This window comes from Eublepharis macularius, chromosome 14, assembly GCF_028583425.1.
Source record: "Eublepharis macularius isolate TG4126 chromosome 14, MPM_Emac_v1.0, whole genome shotgun sequence".
Lineage (NCBI taxonomy): Eukaryota > Metazoa > Chordata > Lepidosauria > Squamata > Eublepharidae > Eublepharis > Eublepharis macularius.
In genome coordinates, this window is record NC_072803.1 from 33,918,688 (window position 1) to 33,942,438 (window position 23,751).

At 47.8% G+C, this 23,751-nt stretch overlaps 1 protein-coding gene across 8 annotated transcripts in view; it reads right to left on the bottom strand.

The window, feature by feature from the left end:
- The window catches only part of ANK1 (ankyrin 1), a 131,440-nt gene that overhangs the window by 70,365 nt on the left and 37,324 nt on the right, over nt 1–23,751 (bottom strand). For all 8 annotated transcript variants that reach the window (XM_054997655.1, XM_054997654.1, XM_054997653.1 and 5 more), the window contains exons 3-7: nt 14,741–14,839; nt 11,006–11,104; nt 6,456–6,554; nt 6,154–6,339; nt 4,954–5,052 (exon numbers count right to left, since the gene is read on the bottom strand). In XM_054997655.1, coding sequence (XP_054853630.1) covers nt 4,954–5,052; nt 6,154–6,339; nt 6,456–6,554; nt 11,006–11,104; nt 14,741–14,839 — 582 coding nt within the window. The remainder of the gene's footprint in view (nt 1–4,953; nt 5,053–6,153; nt 6,340–6,455; nt 6,555–11,005; nt 11,105–14,740; nt 14,840–23,751) is intronic.

Here is a 23,751-nt window from a genome sequence, read left to right on the forward strand (position 1 = left end):
CGCCAGGATAGGATGTGGGGAAAGCTGGAGGCAGCCTACCCAGCCGCTCCAGTGGAACTAGCTCAGACAGCGGAGCTGCAGATGCAAGCCGGCGTGCTCACTGAGGCCTTGCCAAGGGTTTGCGCCCTCGTTTGGGAAAATAACCCACCGCCTGGCAAGCAGGTGCAGAGTCTATGCGCCACCGTGAAGATAGGCCGGCTGATCCTACAAGCCCTGTTGGACTCTGGGAGTGCAGTCTCAGCAATTCGGCCCCAGTTCCTCCCAGCTGCCACCCCAGTGTACCGCTGGATCCCGGTGACGGATGTGATGGGCCGCACCCAGCCATACCCTACGGCCCTAATCACGATAGAGTACCTAGGGGTCTGCCACCAAATGGAAGTTGCCCAGTTAGCTCACCTACCCGTACCAATACTGCTGGGAAGAGATGCCCCGGGGTTCTTCAGGCTCCTCAAGCAGGCAGCGGAGAGATTGGGAAGAGACGCCCCCAGGAATGCTGGGCTGCTGCTGGAGGCGGCAGGGGAATTGGCAGGCCCACAAGTTGCCACCTCTCTGCAAGTGGAGGAGGCCAACGACCCGGGCGAGGGTCCCTCTGTCAGACCAGGGGCAGAACCACAGGCTGAGGACCCAGCGGGACCCCTGGCAGACCGCCCATTCCGTGATGCACAAGGAGCAGATGAGTCCTTGCAGCACTTGCGGGAGACAGCCGCTCGTGAGGAGGAGCAGGTGCGGGATGAACGGAGGTCCCAGCGGCTCCCTCGCATCGAGAAGCAAGGAGGGGTTTGGGTTCGCATAGCTCGTGCCCCAAATGGCCAGGGGGAGGTTCGCCAGCTATTGGTGCCGGCGGCCTACCGGGCCAAAGTCCTCCGCACGGCCCATGAGCATGCGTGGGCTGGGCATCTGGGGCACCACAAGACCCTGAAGAAGATCCTTGAACAGTTCTTCTGGCCCTCCGTGAATGCAGATGTGAAGGCCCACTGCCGCTCGTGTCCCACCTGCCAGCGGGTGGCAGCCCGCCGCCCACCGAAGGCCCCCCTCTCCCCGCTACCCGTCATGGAGACACCCTTCCAACGGATCGCGATGGACTTCATTGGACCGCTGCCACGCACACCCCGGGGCCACCGCTTTGCCCTGGTGATTGTGGACTATGCCACACGGTTCCCCGAGGTCATCCCGCTGAAGACCATGCAGACCCCGGGGGTGGTCCGGGCCCTGTCCAAGTTTTTCGCGATGGTGGGGCTGCCAGATGAAATCCTGACGGATCGAGGGGGCCCGTTCCGGGCCACAGCCATGCGCCAACTCTGCCGGAATTTGGGGATCCGGCAGGTGTTCACCTCGGCTTACCACCCTCAAACAGATGGTTTGGCAGAGCGGCTGAACCAGACCGTCAAGGAGGCCCTGAAGAAGATGACACGGGACAAGCCTCACCAGTGGGACCTGTATATCGACCCGCTCATGTTCGCCCTCAGGGAGACCCCGCAGGCCTCCACTGGCTTCAGCCCATTCGAGCTGCTATATGGGCGCAAGCCACGAGGGATGCTCTCCCGGCTGACAGAACGCTGGGGGCCCCAGGCCAGCAGCCCTGCGCCCACCCCACAGGAGTACGTGAGCCAGCTCCGTGATCGGGTGCAACAATCCCAAGCCGAGGCGAACCGCAGACTGACTCGCACCCAGGCGAAGCAGAAGGCCGCCTATGACCGGGGTGCACGGATGAGGACTTTCCAGGCTGGAGAGAAGGTCCTGGTGCACCACTCGGTATTTCCCAGAGAGGGAGGGGATGCTTGGAGGGGCCCCTACCCGATTCGGAGGGTGCTGGGCCCCACTACCTATGAAGTCCAGTGCGGGGTTGGCCGACGTCGGCAGAAGACCCTGCATGTGAACCTCCTGAAGCAGTGGCACGAGCGCCCTGAAGAGGAGTGTGGCATGGCTGAGGACCCATTGGAGCTTCCTGACAGTGAGCTGCCGTGGACCTCCGAAGCCCCGGAGTTTGAGGCGCCCAAGGTGGACCCCCAGCTTGATCCAGCTCAACGGCCCAGCTACGAGACCTCTGTGCACGGGTTCCCAGGGTCTTCTCCCGCAGGCCGGGCAGCACCAGCCTGATTCAACATGCCATCCCAACCAGCCCGGGGCAGACAGCCCGGGCTACCTGGCGCCCCATCCCCAGGAAGCGGTGGGAGGCAGTGGAGAAGGAGACAAACGAGATGCTCCGGCTGGGTGTAATCGAACCCTCACGGAGTGCCTGGAGGAGCCCGATAGTCCTGGTGCCCAAGCCAGATGGGACCACCCGGTTTTGCATTGACTATCGTGAACTGAATAAGGTGGCCCAGTTCGACGCCTACCCCATGCCCCGAGCAGAAGTGCTGGTGGACCACCTAGGGTCCGCCCGCTACCTGTCGGCCCTGGACTTAACAAAGGGCTACTGGCAAGTGCCCGTACGGCCGGAGGACCGGGAGAAGACGGCCTTTGCCACCCCCCAAGGCCTCTTCCAATTCAAGAAGATGCCGTTTGGCCTGCATGGGGCGGCAGCCACCTTTCAGCGGCTGGTGGACCAGGTGCTGGGAGAGTGCCGGGCGTACGCCATGGCGTACATTGATGATATTATTATCTTCAGCCCCGACTGGCCCACCCACCTCCAACACCTGGAAGCCGTCTTAAGGGCCCTCGAACGAGCGGGGCTAAGGGCGAACCCCAAAAAGAGCCACCTGGGGTTCCAGGAACTCCAATACCTGGGCTTCGTGGTCGGGGGAGGACAAGTCAGGCCACCACCAGACAAGGTGGCCTCAATAGCCGATGCCCCACAGCCCAAGACCAAGAAGCAGGTTCGGCGATTCCTAGGACTGCTGGGATATTATGGGCGGTTCATCCCCCACTTTGCCTCCCGAGCGGCGCCCCTGACGGACAGCTTAAGGAAGGGGCTGCCCAACCAAGTCCGGTGGACCCCAGAACTAGAGGCAGCTTTCAAAGACCTGCGGTCCGCCCTCTCTAACGCCACTGCCCTGTGGAACCCGGACTTTGACCAGCCCTTCACACTAGCCACAGACGCTTCGGACACCGGCCTCGGGGCTGTGCTGACCCAGGAACGTGAGGGAGCAGACGTCCCGATTCTCTTCCTGAGTCGGAAGCTACAGCCCGCCGAGAAGCGCTATGCCACAGTGGAGCGGGAGGCCCTAGCGGTCAAGTGGGCGGTGGGGGCCCTGCAGTACTACCTGGCCAACAACCCCTTTATACTGCTGACGGACCATGCACCCCTGCAGTGGCTCCATCGCATGAAGGTGCACAACCCCAGGGTGCTACGCTGGTACCTCTCCCTTCTACCCTTCCAATTTACCATCAAATACCGCCGAGGAGCACGGCATGTGGACGCGGACTATATGTCCCGCATGTTTGAGACTGAGCCGGACCCCCACAACTCAAAGCCAAGCGGGGGTGTGTGTCCGGGTTCTGAGCCCCAGCCCCCAGACTTGACAAGAGGGAACAGCAGGGGACAAAAGGGTGGCAGAAACTCCACCCCCCAAGCCGGCAACCAGGGCCAGAACCTACCTACTCCATGGGGAAGGGGCAAAAGGCCAGGACCTCAGAGGGGTGGAGGGGGCAAGGAGAGACCAGCCAGCCCCACCTTCCAGGGGGAAGAGAGGGGGCTAAGCAGGCTGGAGGGAAAGGGCCACAGCAGGGGGAAGGTGGGTCCAGCAGCAGCAGCAGCCCAAGCAGAGCCCTTACCTGGCAGGGAGAGGACGCCGCTGCTGCAGCCCAGAGCCACACCATGGCTAGAAGACAGCAGCCTGGCTCAGGAGTTGCTAGAAGCCAAGCCTCTCCAGGGGGGGCTGCCACAGGCATTCTGGGGGAAGAGATGGGTAACCACGCCCAGCATTGCTGAGCAGGCAGCGCAGGAGCTGGCTAAGGCAGCTCCTCGTGAGCAGGGCCAGGCAAGCTCAGTAGCTCAGAGGCTGGCTGGGGCAGCTCCTCGTGAGCAAGGCCAGGCAAGCCCAATAGCACAGAGGCTGGCTGGGGCAGCTCCTCGTGAGCAAGGCCAAGCAAGCTCAATAGCACAGAGGCTGGCTGGGGCAGCTCCTCGTGAGCAAGGCCAAGGAGCCCTCAGCTGGGGATAGCTCGCACTCAACCCCACCCTGCCAGCAAGGCAAAAGAGCCCAGGAGGGATTAGTGGTTGGAGGGAAACACCTGGAGGAATGCACAGCTGGGCCCAGTCAGGAGAGGGAACAAGCCTGGAAGGAGGGCGGGGTGGAGAAAGGAAACCCTATAAAGGGTGGCTGGGAAGAGCTCTGCGGTGGTGGGTGTGAGTGAGGAGTGATGATGTGGAGTGAGAGCAATAAGATGCAAGGGTGGAGGCTTGGAGGAGAATCCTGGAAGGAGGAGATGAAGGAGGACGCAGAGGGTAAGCAGGCCAGGTTGAGCAGGCCAGCGAGTGGACTGAGAGGGAGTCTGGGTGAGGTATACCGCCCCTCCTTCCACAGAGCAGGGTTCTGCAGAATCCCTGGCCCCCCTGTGACGTCAGGAGCAGACTGCCCAGTGCCACGCCCAGCGGCAGCAGCGGCAAGCCCTGACACAATATCCTAGAGCTGCTGTGGCCTCATTCCTCTCAACAGGATGGTAGACTCTACCATAATGTATTCATAGGGGTGTCACTGGGCTGTAATATGGCAGACTGAAGGAGTGGACTGACAGATAAGGTTATTGGGGGTACAAAATTCCAGCGGTCCAAGGGAACCCACAGAGGCATATCTGTTCTGTTTAAGTGTGTTTTGAGTATTCTTCTGAAGGCACAAATGTGGTGTACAAGGAATCCAGAGAGAATCTTTGTTTGGGGGGCCTGTGGTGGCTCTCAGTAACCATGCTCACAAGATTAACTATTAAAAAAACTAGGCACCAGGGGAAAGAGGTCTTTGACCAGGCCCAACTGGTCAAAGGCCTGTCAGCATCAGGAGGAGACTCTGTGCCTACCTGGGGGGTGAAGTTGACGCTCGCTCCTCGGTTCAGCAGTAACTGGGCCACATTGAGGTTCTCGTAGTGAGCGGCAATGTGTAGTGGGGTAAAACCAGTCTGGAAGAAAGAATTTCCAAGGGATGGGGTGAGAGATAGAAAGTCAAGGCAGCAATCTGATTGAGCAAGCAACCCTGCATCCCACACTGAGAGTATTTCAAAATGGAATCAGGCCTCTGGTAGAATTTTTCATTAGAATTCAGAGTGGCCTGAAAGGCTTCCGGTGTGGTTCTAAATGCTGAAGCTAAGCAAGTCTGACCCCATTAAGTACTTGGGGATGGGAGACCAGCTTGGAAACCTGAACTCTATGGAGGAAGAGGAACATACAACTGCATCAATAATTGCACTGAGAACTTGAGCAAGAACCTTTATTTTTTATTAGTTGTTTTTAATTTTTACATTTCATGAGCATGGAAATAAACCATTAGCATCTTGTCTGCATTGGCACAAGCTACAGTACAATTCGGGTTGCTCTTTTTTCCAAACGTTGGCTTAAGGTTTAGAAGGAGAGTCACAGAGCTCAACGCAGTAAGAAAGAACTGGTAGGGCAGTGCCCCCCTTCACTTCCATGCAATGAGTCAGTGTGGCAGAGAGATTAGACTATGACCTGGAACACCTAAGTTCAAAATACTTACGGTGCAATCCTAAACAGAGTTACTTCAGTCTAAGCCCATTGATGGGGTTGCACTGTCAGTCTGCACAAAACTAGCAGAGTGACCTTGGACCAGTAATTCTCACACAGCCTAATTCACATTACAGGGTTGTTGTGAGGATAAAAAGGAAGAAGAACCATGTACGCTGCCCTGATCTCCTTATAGTAAGAGTGGGATTAAAATGTACTAAATAGAGACTGATAAACGGGCAGCTGTTTTCACCTCTTGAGGTGGGCTAGGACCTTCTCTGCCAAATCAATAGGGAGTGCAGCATAAGCTCTGAGGTCCACATTCAGAATTCTCTCTTTTCTCTTCAGAAAGGACCTTTAGAACAAAACTTGCTTCCACCCACTCTCAAAAAATCCTCAGTTTTGCACCTTGATGAAGGCACTCTCGGAGGCACATTCACCTTAGGATCACAATGTGAAACATTACAGATCACTCCATTGGGAGCCAAGGCACAGATCAGAGCTTACATACCGTATTCTCACCTGACAAAACTTCATACCTTGGAAAGGACATCGGCATTGGGGTCATTCTGCAAGAGCACAGCAGCCGTCCGCGTGTCATCATTCCGGGCGGCTATGTGCAGTGCTGGGAGGCGCACCTTGCCCTTTGTCCCATAGTTAATTAGGTGGGCCACAACATTTTCATGGCCCTGCTGAAGCGCCACTGCCAGTGGTGTGAAGCCATCCTGCCAGAGATGAGAGAGGGGGAAACACACCCTGTGAGTGAAAAGGTCCATACCATACCAAGGTGGCATATGGAACATGAAGCACAAATATTTGGGTTAAGGGGAGAGACACTCACTTCTGTGGCCACATTCTGGTTGGCCCCATTCTCCAGCAGGAATTTGACAACTTCCAGGTGATTCTCTTGTGCTGCCATGTACAGGGGCGTGAAACCTTTCTGCAAACACAGAATCAGAAGTTTAACATCTAGATGTGCACAGTAATAAACCACTGCTCTAGTAAATGGGGAGAGCAGAACAGGATGAAATGAATTGGGTGGGTGGGTAGGGGGGAACTCATTGCTGATATTTCTCATATTAAAATGTGTCATGAACTGTATATAGTGAATGGCCAAACAAGAATGAGTCAGGCTGTTCTGAGATGTTCTGGTTGCTAAGGAGACAAAAGAATGTTGGGGGGCGAATGACAGGTGATGAAGTGACAGTTGGAAAAGAGTTGGGGAGGTGGTGGGGAAGAAGAGATGAGAGGAAATCCCTTGAAGGAGCTATTAAAGAACCAAAAACATAATATGCGTCCCTTGGAAAACGGACTATGCAGCCAACAACTGCAAGCCTGTGAGTGGACCTACTTGAAGCGAAACTGCATCGATATTGATCTACTCCACTTTGTGTTTGCATAGGGGGAGAAGAGGCAAGGAGGGTTCAGATTTTGATAGGAAGCTACAGTTTGATTTTTCCCCACAGGTTTCATAGATAAAGCACTTTGTTATAAATGGCTAATTGATAGCTCAGTCCGTCGGGATTTGTTTCTTCTGTCTTTTTCCTAATTTTGTTAATAATAAATAAATAAAAATGACATTTGTCACTAAAAGACATTATTTTTATTTATTTTTTATTTTGCTTCATTTATACCCCACCTTTTCCCTCAACTGGGACTTAAAATGGCTTACACAATTCTCTCCTCCATTTTATCCTTACATCAACCCTGTGAGGTAGGTTAGGCAGAGAGTATGTGAATGGCCTGAGGTCACAGAGCAAGCTTCTGTGGTAGTGTGGGGATTCAAATCCAGAATCTCCCAGATCTTAGTTCAACACTCTAACCACTACATCACACTGGCTCTAATTGTAGGCGCACTGAGATCTGAAAAAACTCCATCCCATTCTGACTGGGTCTGAACATCCACCCACAAGAGGAGAGGAACTTCAAGAAAGTAGATGTCTGCAGCTAGAAGCAAACTCAGTTATCAGTGGTTCTCACTGAGTTTATTAGAAGTAAACAAATGGCAATTTGGAACAAAATTAAGAATACCAGTGCCATTAAAGCCTCACAGGAAAAATGTTGGAGAGAACAATGTAAGCTGCTTTGGGCCCCTACTGGGGAAGGCGGGATACCAATGAAGTAAATGAAGCCCTGACCTGGATGGCCCAAGCTAGCCTGATCTCATCAGATCTCGGAAACTGAGCAGGGGCAGCCCTAGTGAGTATTTGGTTGGAAGACGACCAAAGAAGTCCAGTGTTGCTATGCAGAGGCCAGCAATGGCAAGCCACCTCTGAATGTCTCTTGCTTTGAAAAACCTATGGGATTGCTATAAGTTGGCTGTGATATGATGGCAAGAAAGTAAAAATAATAAATTAAAATATTGGTGGTATTTCTGCAGTGGGAGAAACTTATCCCAAATGGTACTTCCTCTACTTTACTGACAGGAACAATAAGCTGGTGTTGTAGGGGCCTGCCCACATCAGTGGGGCTTGCTCAGGGACATATCCTGGCAGATTATGTCTCAGAGCGCATATGTATGATATGATCTGGATTTTCCAAAGGAAGCAAATGATTTGGGGTCCGATCAAACAGAAGTGGAGAAACAGATAATGCATTTATTTTGAATTGTAATTCACTCACACCCTGCCCAGCAAGGAACAATCTCATTATCTGGGGAGAAAGAAAACTTTCTAACCCTAATACAAAGTAGGAATGCCCGGACCAAACCCAACGGCTGCCATTGCCAGAGGTTTACTCATCTGCTTAGCAAAAGCAGCGCCAGCTTATGCAGAAAGGTTGCATTTTAGAGTTCATGTCTATGTGCCCCAATACAAGCACATCAAGTCTCCTTCCTTTAGGAAAAGGACTCAGTTTAAAAAGCACAAATGGGATCAAAAAGGATAAGGGGGAGGGTTTGCTTGCTGTTCTCATCCAGAATGACTGACAATGATCTAGTACTGGAAATAGATAGCTTGTCCTCTTAGGCCTCCCCTAAGCCTGTCATTCTGCATCTCCCCTCCCTGAACACTTTACGGCCCTATTTCTCTCCATCTCCCTTTGCGCTTATTTGACCTTCAGACACCTCCTTATGTAATCCAAATACACAGAAGCAGACTGTAGCGGATAGGCTGTATTTCTCCATACAGCCAGCAGGAGGCTCCTTCATCAAATGATGAAGTGGCTCCCGTTAGAAACCAAGAGATGCCGGAGGAGCAGCAGACATCTAGCCAGAACAGAGAAACCACTGCTAGAACAGGGCCGTTTCCAGATGGCTTACCTGCACCCGGAATATTGCGTTTTCCCCACAACGTGGCGCGACGTTCCAGGTGCAGGTAAGCCATCTGGAAACGGCCCTGGTGACGTGTGAAAGGACAGAGGCAGAAAAAGTGTGATGATGGTGGAAATAGCTTCGAGGTGCACAAGGCATCTATGTGATGCAAGCGCAATGGGTTTGGGCCCCGATGACTCAAGCCTGCAAATAAATGACTACGGCTGCAAACTTTACAGCAGCAGTCTAATCAACTAGCATTTTAGTAGGTCAACCGACAGATTTAAACCCCTACTAGATATCTTTTGGGTTTGAGTCAGGCTTGGCTTCCTTTTTTAAACAATGAAATAATCAATGGGTGGCAATTTTAATTGGTAAGTGGGAGAGTTGAGGGCAAACAGTTTTGGTTTTTTGAATCTATTATGGGTTTGTATATTACTGCCAAAGAGATGCAAACAAAAATATTAAGACAGCCCTTCCTTTTGACATTGAGTGACAATTTTAAAAAATGTATATCTTGTGCTTCCTCCAATGTTTCAGAGGGGGAGGTATCAATAATATGCAACTCTATTTAAATGTAAGGAATTAGTTAACTGATTAAAAAGGCAGATGCTTAATGAATTACAGATTGTTTAAGTGGATGCCAGCACTACTTCACTTTCTCGTTTGCTTTTAATGACAATATTGTAAAGCAGTTCAGTATTCAGCAGGGCTGCACATATTATAAACCAGAAGCCAGAATGGGAGCTTGCTAGACTCTCAGACTACAAATTACAACCCATTCTTTGCCCTGTTTTTCTGCAGCTCTGTGTAACTAGCAAAAACCAGGAGCCTGATCAAGGAGATGGATGACCAAAGGTGGCCAGCAGCAGGTCATGATTTGTGCAGGGCTGCTACCTGGCATCTCCAGAGCGACTTGCTCATTGTTACACTGCCTGCTTCATCTGCATGTATATGTGTGCACATGCATGCACACGCATCCATATATACAGATGTGGTTTACTGTTATATACCCATGTGGTTTATTGTTGATTATATTGTTTCACTTGCTAATATGTATTCTTTCATAGTAGTGTAAAGTCAGTGACCCCCTCCCCGCACAGCACAAGAGTAGCAATTTGTATTAGATGCAAGGTCATTATTTTGAAAATCATCTTTCAGCTAAGCAGAGTACTGAGTGTCAAAACTAGAACTGTCCACGCTCCACCTGCCTGCCCATAGCATCAGAGTCTGCTGCACCAAGCAGCAGACCAGGTGTTGCTCCTGTGTGCAGCTCACTGTGAGCCTGCTTCCTCCATTGTCCTTCTTCTGAAGGGCATAGGCTGGCTGAGGCAGGGCTCTTTTGGCTTCCCAATGTGCCCCTGTTGGGCAGCATGGCACCAAAGCCCTACCCCCGAGTGATGGTGGAGTGGGGGGTGGGGGAAGCTTCTTCAAGGTGCGGGGAGGAGGGTGGCAGCAGTGGATTCCTCATGGTGTAGGGGTGGGAGAAGGAAAGCAACAGCAGTTTCCCTGCAGCATGAATGGTGAATTGTGGAGTTAATTTGCCTAGGGCAACAAAATTTCTTGGGTCCTGGAAAACAGAGCTGCTCTCTGGCTTTGGAAATTTCACTAGTCATCACTCCAACACCTTAATCCTATGTTGCAACTATAATATTAGAAACACGCAGGGTTTTTTTTTAAAGTAAGAAATCAAGCAGAGATATTCAGGGTGTTGAATTCTACATCCCATACTCTGATCTTCCTTAGTCCTTTGCACAAAATTGCATAGCTCTCTCATCCTTTCCCATAACTGCTTTTATATTAACTCACCTGGTATAACTAAGTCATATTAAGAATGGTGATGATGCCATTGAGTTACACCCCAACAGCTGGAAGGTAGGGACCCACTTTTAGGTGGAAAGGCAGCATAGAAATGTTTTAAATAAATAAATAAAGTATTAATAAATCGGCAAGTGGCCTGGCTTGTTTGCACTAGTCAAATGGCAGAGGTTTGGGGGGGCACACTCATTTTTGTAGAGCCCCTCCCCTGTGTGTCTCCTACTGGTTAAGGCAGCCCAGATGCTTGCACAGCCCCCCTCCAAACCCTGAAGTTGTTCTGGGAAGTACCAAATGGGCCCCACTTTGGAGAGAAGCCAGCTCACCTGTGACTGTGCATTGACATTTGCCCCAAAATTCACCAACTCCCGGACCACATCCTCTTGTCCTGCCAAGGCTGCAATGTGCAGGGCTGTGTTCCCTTTCTGAAAAAAAAGTAGTAGGAGAGAAAGATCAGATGGGCTACAAGTAGCCTGGGAAGAAAGCAGTTTAAGACACAGAAGATCACAGTGTAAAAAATGTGTGTGTGTACTTGGACTAATTAATTGAGATAAACCACCACTCCCTGGTTCGGTCGTTGGGGGCTATATCTACATCATATTTGTTTTATGTCAATTTAACATTCAGTGATTCATCCACAGAATCCTGAGTAGTGAAGTATGGTGGGTATCTTTCTGTTAAACATCCTTAGTCCTTCTTACAGAACTACAGTTTCCATAGTTATGTGGGAGACAGAATGCCATTAACCTTGTCTTGTAGATGCACCCTCGTCTTTATAGTGAAGTCAGGATTCTCATTCACATTCGTGGTTTTAAAATTATTTGTTTTCTTTAACCACAGAAAAAAGCAGTCCAGAGGTGTGGTTAAAACATGTTGAAGGATAACTAGCCTGTGTAATGATCTTAACCCAGCACCCCCAATTTGCCAAGCTAGAAGTGTTCAACCAATGTCTGGATTCAGTGACGATGGGGGCTAAACTGAAACTTAACCTGGAAAGATAGAAACGCTGCTGGTGGGGGACAGAAACGGATCCAGGAAACAGAGTTCAGTTGATTCTGGATAGGATTACTGTCCCATCGAGAGATCAATTGCGTAGCTTAGAAGCCATCTTCATGTTACAAAAGCCTTGCGTTTGTTGGGGGATGCCATCAGGACTTTGTGTCAGACTGCAACGAGAATTTTATGCTTCTCAGCTACATGGCAGCCCTTTTCTGCTCATGAATGTGGCACAGAAAAAGAAGCCACTTCAGCCACCTCAAACCACTCCTGGGAACCACTATTGGCTCTGTGTTCATGTGCAGCAGTAGAACAAAATTCATGTCCCGTAGTACCTTAAATACCAACAAAAATGTCCAGCATATAAGCATTTGTGAGTCCAAGGTCACTTTGTCAGATACATTCATTCAATATGAATCTGACCAAGTGAGATTTGATTCACAAAAGCTCATACCTTGGAAAATTTTATTGGTATTTAAAGTGGTACTAGACTCGAATTTTATTTCCTTTTCTGTAAAGCACCTACAAGAAACCTTTCAGGGCCATGAAAATGTTTGCTTGCCATTCCATTCACACACCAGTTAATTCTAACATTCCACCCCAACAGACCTAAAGTTATTTTTTAAACAGCCATATTTAGTTTCATAGTGAAACATATTTGGCTCCAGAGTCAGAATAAAGACCTTTGTCTTCCATGAGCACAAGATCTCAAAGATTCATGAGGAGAGATTCCAGCTGGTTGACTATGAATTGCTGGCTCTGCGGCACAAATGGGGACGGAGAACACTACACTACAGCAGCAGGAAGGTTAAGCAGATCACCAGAACTTCTCCCTGCCATGGAGACGGTAAAGGAGCAAGAGCCTTTGCTGGCTGGGAAATCAGCAAGTACTTACTGAAGCTCCAATTCCCTGGCACAAGTTAAGCCATGCAAGCCCTTACTTCCTCAGCACACCATGCTCTTTGTCATGGGAGACTTGGCCGAAACCAGGAGAGGGGCTTGCCAGAGCTTCTGCCAGGAATTGTGGGATCATTATGCGCTGCACTTGCTTTCAGGGTGAGGACAATAGAAATACCTACCGTTTGAAGCCGTGGGCCAAACTGGTCAACAATTCAAGTGGAGAGGGAGGGAAACGTTGAAGAACAAGTCACATGACTCCACCCAGCAGAGAGATGTGCCAGGCCACCCAATCGTGTGTCGAATCTTTACCACATAAACCATGCAGGGTAAGGCTTTGGTGACACTTTCAATGCCACTGCAATGCAGAATGTGGCAGCCCCAAACTTTAGAACCCTCTCCTCCAAAGGCCCCATCCCAGCCATTTCCTCACTGCCCCTCTCCAAGCCTCTGCCTCTAGGATCCCTATAAGGTTGTCAACGGTCCCAGAGGGAAAATGTCCTGTCCCTTTATTAGAGTCTTTATGTGTGGAAATGGGCAGCTAAAGTTTTTCATAGCATGAAAGTAAATAACAACACCTGATAAAAAACATTCAATTAAGCCTGCTAAGGGAAGAGGGCATTTTTCTACAAAGCTGTTGGCTACCCTGTTATCCTAGCAGCCTCTGGCTGCTAGTTGTAGCAAAAAAGGATGAAACCATTCCTGATGCTAACCAAGTACATTTGATTAATCCCTTTAATATACCTAGCCTCCATACAAAATCACAATTTCTGGGGTTCTTTAGGAATGCCATGACAATTTACTTGCTTTCCAAAAAAGTTTAAGAGCCTGTTGTTTGTTTGTTTGTTTGTTTGTTTGTTTGTTTGTTTGTTTGTTTGTTTGTTTGTTTGTTTGTTTGTTTGTTTGTTTGTTTGTTTGCAGTCCGCCCTTCTCACTGAGACTCAAGACGGATTACACAGTGTGAGATTAGTACAGTCAATATCTGGAACATTTCCATAAACAACGCCATAGGGTATATAGATACAAGTTCACAAAGACATAGCATTAGTAGGAATCCAGTACAACATAGAGGCGAGGTTTATGGTTCCAACTCATTAGTGGATCATCTGAGATCTCCTCCTTACAATACAGCCCTCCTATCTGAGTAAAAAGCCTTTTTGAATAATTCAGTTTTGCATAGTTTGTGGAAAGCCAGAAAAGGGGCTCTCCTGACCTCCTCAGGAATAGTATAGGCAATAGGTATCGACAATCAAAGAACCCCCCGCCCCCAGTAAACTCTCTTGTTGCAATTGCTGCCATTTTAGTTGGAGATTCAGTCTGTGTGATGTCTGACCACAGCATAGAAATGCAAGGGGACTAGCCAATGAAGCCTCCCTGCACCAATAAGCCACAGCAAGTCCAGCAGCATCACCACCACTTACAAAAGCATCCAGATCAGGCTCGCTTGTCAGTCTGAGCAACTAGGGGTTTAAACAGATTGGATGAAGATCATGTCTCCATCTGTCTATAAAATATAAACTGCGGGTCATGCAGCCTCAATTTGCTTCTGACCACAAACAGAAGGGAGAGTGTGGCCATTTCCACACTACTCACCTTCATCCGGAATGCTGCGGAATGTTGCGAAAAAAATGCGGAAGATAGCGTCTTCATGTGCGAGTTTTGCGCAATGTTGCGCAAAACTCGAGCGAGAAGATACTATCTTCCGTGTTTTTTTCGTGATGTTCCGCAGCGTTCTGGATGAAGGTGAGTAGTGTGGAAACGGCCTGTGTTTAACCCTCCAATCACCACCTGGCTTTACTATTCAAATCAGGATTTTAAAAGGGATAAAACTGTTTTTAAGGGACACTGTCTTTTCTCCTTTAAGATGCTAAGCACAAACCTCATCTATTTGAGCTATAGACCACCAGTTGCTGTTGGTTATGGACCACTTTTACTCTCATCTCTACAGGAACCAGGTGCTGTAAATATAAGCTGGCCAATTGGATGTGTTTTTTTAAAAAAAACCTGTCCTTTTAATAGAAGTTAAATGAGTGGAAATGGGCAGTTGAAGTTTCTCATGGCATGAAGTTAAATAACATTGCCAGTAATGGGGACAACTAGAGGGACCCGGGTAAGAGCTGGCAACCTTCTGTAAACACCATCCCCATCCCAGCAGCTTTGGGTCTTACCTTGGTGGTGGTTTCCAAAACGATTTCCTTGTGCAGCAACTCCGCCACCATCTTCACATGGCCCTCTTTGGAAGCCAGGTGCAAAGCATTTAACCCATTCTGGAAAGATGGAAGAGTGCATTAGAACCCGGTCTGAGTTTGCTCACTCTTAGCTGGCCCTGCCTTACAGCAGGTTCTTTGGCAGTAGATGTTCGTTAAGCTGTTCAACCAAAAGGATTACCTAGGGACTCCAGCATTCTATCAACGGTGGAAGGCCCACTGATGCAACAGGTGGGGAGGGAATATCAGTATCTGGCAGCACTGCCAGTGTATGGAAGTGTGAGAGAGACTTGTGCAGTCCATTAATCGCAGCTGAAGGATACAAGTCCAGTACATGGATGTTGAGCTGGTTGCAAACCTAATAATTTCTGCCCAGATTAAAGTTTCCTATAGATAGAGTGTATGGAAACACTAGGGGAGAATGATAGGTTCGTATACTTCAGGAAAGCTATTAATCAAACTGACACTGTTTAACAATTAGAAGGAAAATGGACATATATGCAGACAGATTTGCAATACAAGGTTTGCAATACAAGTTTTGAAAACAGAGTTTCAAAGGCTGCCTTGATGCCACAAATACATATATGAAATGACACACATGAATGAAAATGGCACTATAAAGATACTGTGAAAGCCTTTCAATACACATCCCAAATCTTAATAGTATTTCTTTGCTTGCCTTAAACTAATAAAAAAACTTGAAAATAGAAGAATCAGAAATAAATTGAAGCGTGAGGGTTCATTTCCCCTAAGTTTTTGTATTGCAAACTGGGAAACCTGAGTATCCAGTTTTTCATTTGCTTTAAAGTAACATCTTGGAGCTAAATCTGTGGTGCCAAATTTCTGATGCCATTCTTCACAGCAAGCAAATTGTCCACCCCTATACTACAACATTCTGCACAGGACAATAGGAGTATTTCTTAGGATTGATCATAAATATTGTGGACAGATAAATGGAGAAGAATCCACAGAGCATTTGACATGTTTGGTTTATTTAAAAACAAAGAATATCAGGGAATGCATACCAGTGCCAGTCCTAATATTCCCCCTAAAGAGCAACTCGGCATTTATCAATTAAAGTCCTCATCCGTTGTATCATAATCTCACATACTTAGTTACCCTTATTCTTCACAGACCACCTGATTTGAGATCATTGTATTTATACTGGTGTACCTCTGCTTAGGATTACAGTGTTAGTTCCTAGCTGCTAATTCTTGAAATGTTCTGGTACTTGGGCAAGACAAAGCTGCAGAAAAGGTTCTGTTCATAGCAACTTTACAGCATTGCATGCATTTACGTATCCCCTGCTACCATGAAATACCATCTATGCATTATATCATGCCACCACAGATTCCAAAACAACCCTGACTATAACTGTAGCACAATCAGAAAGTAGGAAATAACCTCTATGCAGAGCAGATAACTTAAGCAAGTGAGCCAAACCACAGACTATGGATCAAACACATATAGTTGGACTGTATGGTCAAAGAAGTATGTAGGAAACATTTACCTGTTTTACAGATGGGGAACTCTAAGGCTGAGAATGTCCCAAGAACAATCGCTGTTCTGTGAGTTGAGTTCTATGGCAGAGAATTGACTTCTATGGCAGAGAACTCAAAATGCTTGCAGAGCAGTTAACTGAAGAAATTGAGCCAAGCCACTTAACACAGGTCAAATCATATGTGCACTCTATATAAATGAGGAATTAAACATGGAGAAAATGTAAACACTTCCTTGTACTCTCACATACACAGCCACACACTCCACCTGTTCCTCTCTTGCTCACTGGCTGATGTGAGCAACACTCCTCCACTGCTGCTGGTTGCTGTTTAGCCCTGGGTGAGTGCAGGGGAGACAAGCAGGCACATTTTTTGGCAAGAATGGCAAGTTGGACTGGCAGGGGTAGCGTGTGGGCTTGAGCACGCAGGTGAGGCCGACCAAACAGCCTCCTCCTGACCAACCCTCTGTGGCTGCTGTGTTGCTATTCACATTGTGGCAAACAAGCATGCAAAAAAGGCACCCAGCCAGGTTTCAATCTCAGCAAGGAAGCCAGGGAAGACCTCAGCCGGGAGCAGAGGACACCTGAATGGCACTCGTAAAGGCTGGTTCCCCATGCACTGTTTTTAAAAAAATCAAACATGAAAAGCATCAAGCAATTAATTGGGAAAAGAAAGCCAAGCAGGGAAATAAGTGACTCTTCCTCTTTACACATCGGGCAACACCTTCCCACTGAGATCTCAAAAAGCCAGCTGGGCCACACACACACCCTAAGTTGGCTGGCAACCCTCCTCCTAGTTCCTTGTCCAATGAAACAAGCTACCAGCAATCACTGCTAATTAATTAGGCTACCTAATTTTCCTCTAAATGCAACTTCTGTTTTGACGCTTCTCCCCGCCCCTGCACCTCCGCTCAAGAGCTTGTCTTCTACTTGGATTGAGCCTTTGTTTCAGCACCCTGTCAGAAGGTCACTCTACACATTGCTGTATATGGCTGAAATGGACAAGATGACAAGAAAATTGAGAGATCTGGACTCAGGGCAGTTCAACACAGACTGGGAGAAGCTGAAACAATACCTGGAGAAGAAATGGGAGGTGGGAGGAAAACTGTGGCAGTTTGAGAACTACTGAAGTATTGAAGTAGAGGGGGGAGACTTTACCGGGGGGAGAAGAGATAAATGTGAATTAATAAGCAGTCAGATTAATAGATTGACATATATATAGATATATATAGGTTAACAAACAGAACATAGAGAAAATAATTAATTATAAGGACTAAATATAAGGAGCGATTAACTAACAATATTTTCTTTTTTTTCTGACAAGTTTTGTACCAAACTGAATGTCTGAAGATATAGATGGGTCAAATTGATTGACTACGTGAGGAGAGATATATAGAACTATTATAAAAAGATAGAATGAGTAATATATATAGAGAATAAGTCAAATTGTTTGATATAAACGAATGTATGATCTATATGGTTTATGATATATAGAAATACCTGAAATTGAAAAATTGGGATAAATTGTTTATCTAAGATAGAAACAAAGGCTTATAGTTTGGGCATATAATGTTAAAAATAGTTAAGGATGTACTGCTTAGAATAATGGAGAATATATATTTGTTTTAGATAGAGGAAGCTAATAAAAGTAAGGGAAAGGGGACAAAGGGTTGGAAAGCTGTTGGAAGTCAACAAAAAGGGGGGGGAAAGGGAGGGGGTTAGAGATGAAAAAATTGGGGAAAATTGAATGTAAATGTGGAAATAATGGATTCTAACCCAATAAAAATTTTTCAAAAAAAAAAAAAAAAAAGAAGGTCACTCTACACGTTAACTTCTTTTACGAGTTCTCCACAGAGCTGACCCGTGCTCTGCACAGAGACATGTCAGCTTTGGGAACTGGCTTCTATTAAAAAACAGGAGTGCAAGTGGGCTTGGAAAGCTGCTGCTGGAGGGAAGCGCCTGCCTTTCTCCCAAGCCTTCTTCCCTGAGCAAAAACAGTGCAGAAAGGATATGCTCCCCAATTTCGGCTACTCCATGTGGAGGTATTGTGTGCACGTGCAGCAGCAGCAGAAAGGGGAAAACTCTCCCCCTGCCCTCACACTATTTTTGCATGAGGGAAAAAGGCTTGGGGGAAAAGCAGGAGCTCTCCCTCCCCTGACAGCAGCTTTCCAAGCCCATTTGCACTCTCCTTTTTTAATAGAAGCCATTCCCCAGAACTGGCATGTGACTGCAAAGAACATGGGTTGGCTCCATGAAGAACTCATAAAAGAAGTAACGTGTAGAGTGACCCTCAGGCACTCCGCTAGAGGCCAAGCTCCATGATACGAAGTCCTGGTGTTTCTTGGTGGAGGAAGAAAAGCCTTTACCTCAGACATTCAATGGGAGGTTACTGCCTCCCAGTCTCCCACAACTTTTTCTCCTTGTGCCTTGCGTACATGGGTAGAAGCAGCTTCAGCCTTACCCACATGGTTGGGGTTTTTTTGCTTCCAGAAACCATCCTGTGCAGCTATTAACCATACTACTAGGGTTGCTGCACGTAAGTTTCACAAAGGAGCCAACAGCAACTCCACTGAATGGTTTGAAGAAGCAGAAACAGTGCAAGGGAGAAGGTTGAAGTTGCTTATATTTACGGGCCAATTATAAAGAGAAAAGGGTGCATGTTTGTGGAGGCAGAAAACTTCCACTAAATGTTGTAAAGCCCTCATGAAGACTTTGTAACTTGCAGACTAGCCCAAAGCTCTGCCCAACGTTCAGCATCCCTAGACTGGAGCACACACATATAGGAACAGGTATGCTGCCTTATACTGAGTCAGACCACCTCATTCTCAACAGGTCTCCAAAATCTTTGCCCACTCTGCTGCCTTGACCTGGAGATCCTGAGACCTGAGCCTGGGACCTTCTGCATGAAAGCAGGCGCTCTGACACTGAGCCACGGCCCCTCCTCCGTAAAGCTTTGCTCCTTTGAGATGGAGGTGAACCAAATGCCTAAGGATGCTTTCAAATGGCCACCAGGGTCTTCCACTCTGCCAGCAGCTATGCAAAGGGCATTTGAACAACTACCATGGGAACCAATCAGAATCCTGCAGCAAGTTTTGAACTGGTGACTGGAGAGATATGAAGGCAGCGCTTTTGCACCACTCTTATTTTATAAGGAACTACACATGAACACATATGAAGCTGCCTGATACTGCTTCAGACCACTGGTCCATATAGGTCTGCACTGTTCACTCAGACTGGCAAGATCTGGGTCCAGTGGCACCTAAAAGACAAACTAGATTTCCAGACAACGAACTTTCAAGAGTCAAAGCTCCGTCTTTGGATACAGATATAGATACTCAAATTGACAGCTGCCCTCCGGGATCTCAAGGTGGTCTTTCATATCACCTACTACCTGCAGCTCTGGGATCATGCCAACCAAGTTCTGCAAATCCAATGGTTTAGAATACATAATGCAGTCCTCCTTTTCCCTAGAAGGTTTAGAATACATAATGCAAATCCTCCCCAAACCATAGAAAATTGCTTGGGGAGAGAGAAGAAAGGAATGCACATTGTAGAGGCAGTTTTTTAATATGGTTTGCAGGAACTATTATTACATCTGCATCGGGCTATACATCTTTGCTTGGCCCTCAAGTCTCCCTGCTACAGGTGAACTGACTTTACAGTTTGATGCATTCCAGACCTTGATCTTATCTGCCTTGACCCTTTGGGTTTGCTCTCCTGGATTCAGTGAGCTATACGCGAGTATCTGACAGTGGCACACCTCCCATCCAGCTTTTTTTCACCAGCTATTAGCAAATAAACCACATCTGGATTTGTTTCTTTCTTTTCCAACTCTACTACAATCTATATCAGGGTTCCTCAATGTGGCACCTATGGGCACCATGGCGCCTCTTTGCCAGGCATTTGTCATGTGCTTCAAGGAAAGTAGGAGACATTGTGAAGGCAGAACTGGTGACTGGCTGCCTTCATACAAATAAAGGGGCTTTTCCTCTTGGATCCCACTGGAGAGGGATCCAGAATGAGCTGTCGGGCGGTGAGTGGGGGTTAGGGAGCACCTGGGCACTCCTCGGGCCTCTTCTGCGTCTGTGTGTTTTATCCTTCTTTCCCATCCTTTGGCCGTCATCTTCTCTGTGTGTTATTCTGCCTTTGGGCTTCTCTGTGTGTATTTATATGCCTCGTCTCCTTTTCTCTTGCGGTTTGGATTGCTTGCCTCTGCCTCCCAGAGCAAACATTTTGTAATGGCGCCTGCCATCCTGCCTCAAAATTCCAAAGCTGCCCACAGGCTCAAAAAGCTTGGGGACACCTGATCTATATAGCATTGCGGCGATCCCAGAGGGAAGTGGTATGAAGAAGGGTATCTTATAACCAGTGGCTGCTTCTCACTGCTGCAATCTTAAAGAGGGGTAAGGCAAACAGAGGCACCTAGGAAGGATAAGATAGCAAGTGAAGGCGAGTCAGGGAGGGAGGTGAGGGAAGGAGGGCTGGGAGGAAAAGCAGTGCAGAAGAACGAATGGGAGAGAAGGCTAAGCGGGATGTGTCTGAGATGGAAACTGGCAGAGAGAATGAGCTAGAGCACACACAGGCAAGGAGCTGCAGAGCTGAGGGAGGCTGAAGTTTACTTATTGATCCAAAATAACCAGCCAACTCTTTGGCTGCAAGCATCTAGCGCCCCCCTCCCCCCCAAGGCTTCCTGCTTAAGACTCTCTGCATCCTTTTGGCTAGATGGAGGTGTCTTTTCTCTCTTTACAGCTGGGTGTCTAAAGCGGCACGTGACTGGAGAAGATGGAAGATGCAGATACTCTCTCTGACGGCGCTGATGAGGATGGAGCCAAGGCTGGTGCATATGGCGATGATGATCGGATGGTAGGATATGTTCCCGCTCTGTGTGAGAATACAGGGCTTGTGGGGTAGGTCTGACCACACATATCCCTCTTTATCACATACAGGACATGTGAGGTTGGACCTTTACCACAAGGCTGATATTCCCCAAGGTGGAATGGAAAAGATGCAATCAAATTATGGGAGGATGGTGCAAAAGCACCCGGATCTTCACAAAACAAGCTCCAGAGTTCCCATGAATAACATCCCGTGCAGCTTGCAAAGTAGATGCACCATCTAACCTAGACCTATTCCCCCGTCTCTCAACTTTTCCTTGGCTGTGTACTCTTCTACATAGGCTATTCCAGGCATGCTGCTTTTCAAAACAGAAATTCTTACTAGGCCTAGGCCTGAGAAGCCATTTGTAAGTCCAGGACTCAGGTATGGAACCTCCCATCAGTTTTTTAAAATAGCAAGTGTCTAGCCCTCACTGATGTAAAGATATGCCCCCAAATATGTAGTGACATCTGAACAGCCAGAGCCAGTACTCGGGAAGATTTCCAGGGTTTGGGGAGAAAGGAGGCTAATTATACAGAATGAAAATTAAAAAAACAAATTTCGTGCATTTCCACAAATTAGATTTCAGATTGCAGCTTTCTTGTGGTACCAAAATACAGAATCTTGGCTCTCTTAAGTACTGTAGGTGCTCAGAGCTGAGGCAATGGCATGCCTCCCTTCTGCTAAAGACAAACTCCTAATGCATGAGAGCACTCCGCAATGCTATTCTGAGCAAACTGAACAGTGTATACAATCACCACCACTTGGTGGTAAATCTACCGGGGTGGACATGGCAATTTGCTCAGCTGAATACCTCCCTCCCCCATTAGCTCCCTGCACATAGCAATCAAGCATGTCACAAAGGCAGCTTGGGCCTAATCTTCTCCCTGATATACTAGTTTTCTATGTGAAGGGCAAAGCGGGTTGCAAGGCAACATTACAACAGGAAATACCAGTAGCCTAAAATTGTACCGTGCTGCTTGAATAAAATGATTCTTATTCTAGAAGAATTCACAGAAATAGAGGAAGAAAGTTTTTTGTGCTTCAGAGTAATGTCCAGCAGGGCAGCATCAGTAACCTTCCCGGGAGGAATACGTGGCCATGTCATTTTCACAGTTACAACGGTAAAATCACCAGCTGTCACCACTGAGTTAGTCTAACCGCCCTTACCACCGATTCATACTAGATTAAAGGTAGAACAGTACTCATTCCATATCCTATGGCTTCCCAGAGCAATTTACTATATAGCATGTAACCACAGTTTAATTTTTTAAAAGAAAAACATTGAAATTTGCAATTTGTTTTAAATGCAAGTCTCTAGCCCTCATGTTTGCAGAGAAAAAGTGTCAAGCCTCCCTGCCTGCCTCTTGCCCCTTGCTTTGCTACAAAAACTTGGTAATTTGAATAATAAATTATGGACAAACTAACCAAGTGTTTGCAAATATACTAAATCTGCACCATCAAATTGCAGAATTGGAGCTTCCTGGGTGTACAAGCTGGATCTCTTTGCTGCACAACACAGGCCCAGTTGGTGGGAGAAAACAAGGCTTCCATGCAGACTGAAGTCTTGTGTTCCTCCATGGAGTCAACAAGCACTACCCCTCTCCAGGAAAGCGCCTATTCCTTCAAAGGGCCATGCACAAATCCTGGCTGTTAGATCTGCTTTGAAGTTGGTTATCAAAAGCGAACAAACAGCTTGTCTCTGGAGCGAGAGACTCTAATGTGGAGCTTGCCATGATGATGTACTGAGCCCGGTAACAATCACGGCAGAGAAGCCAAGCCCTGTGAGGCATAGCAATCACCATCCTTCCAAGTCAAGAAATAAACTAAATATTCTGGAAGAGCGCCTAATGCAGCTGGAAGCCGTGGGCCACGTACGGGAACGGATCAATATATTGAAACCCACAGGGCTTTCACTGGCACTTAGTGGTGGCGTTAAGAAAACAGGGACTGAATTTGCAACACATGAGCTGTGTCAGCAGACCACATCATCACACCTCTGCAGTGCTGGCTCCATGATTTTGGGGGTCTCTGATCAAGGCAATTCCAGAGGGCTAGCCAGGTGATTTTACTGTAGTAAAACAAAACAGAATAAATATTGTTAAAACTTAAGGTGTGTCACTGCTGTTTTGTTCGGAGTAAGGCAACCTCAAAGCTCAAATACATGATACACCTGACATATGTCACATCATGGGTGCACAAATTGGACTCCTAGGCATATATCGTAAAAGCTCACCTTAAACAGTGCTCATTTGCTCAGCCCTGTGAGGGGGCAGAAGGAGCTTCCAGTTTCCCTCACAGCTCCAAGCAAATGAGTGCTGTTAAAGGTGAGTCCTCTTCACATATGTCGGACTGCGAGTCAATTTGTGCACTCATGAACCAAAACGTGCTGGGCATATTGTGCATTTTGATCCTTAGTTGGCCCACTGCACCAGGAAAATGCAGGGCATGTAAACTCTGTCTCTGTGAAAAGTGAGAGGGTAACTCCAGTGGGGGCAGGGGATCCTGTGCTTCCAGACTCCACCCCCACACACACCTCTCACCTGGCTGGTGGGGGTGAGGCGTAGGACTAGACCAAGGAACCCCAGGCGCATGCTAC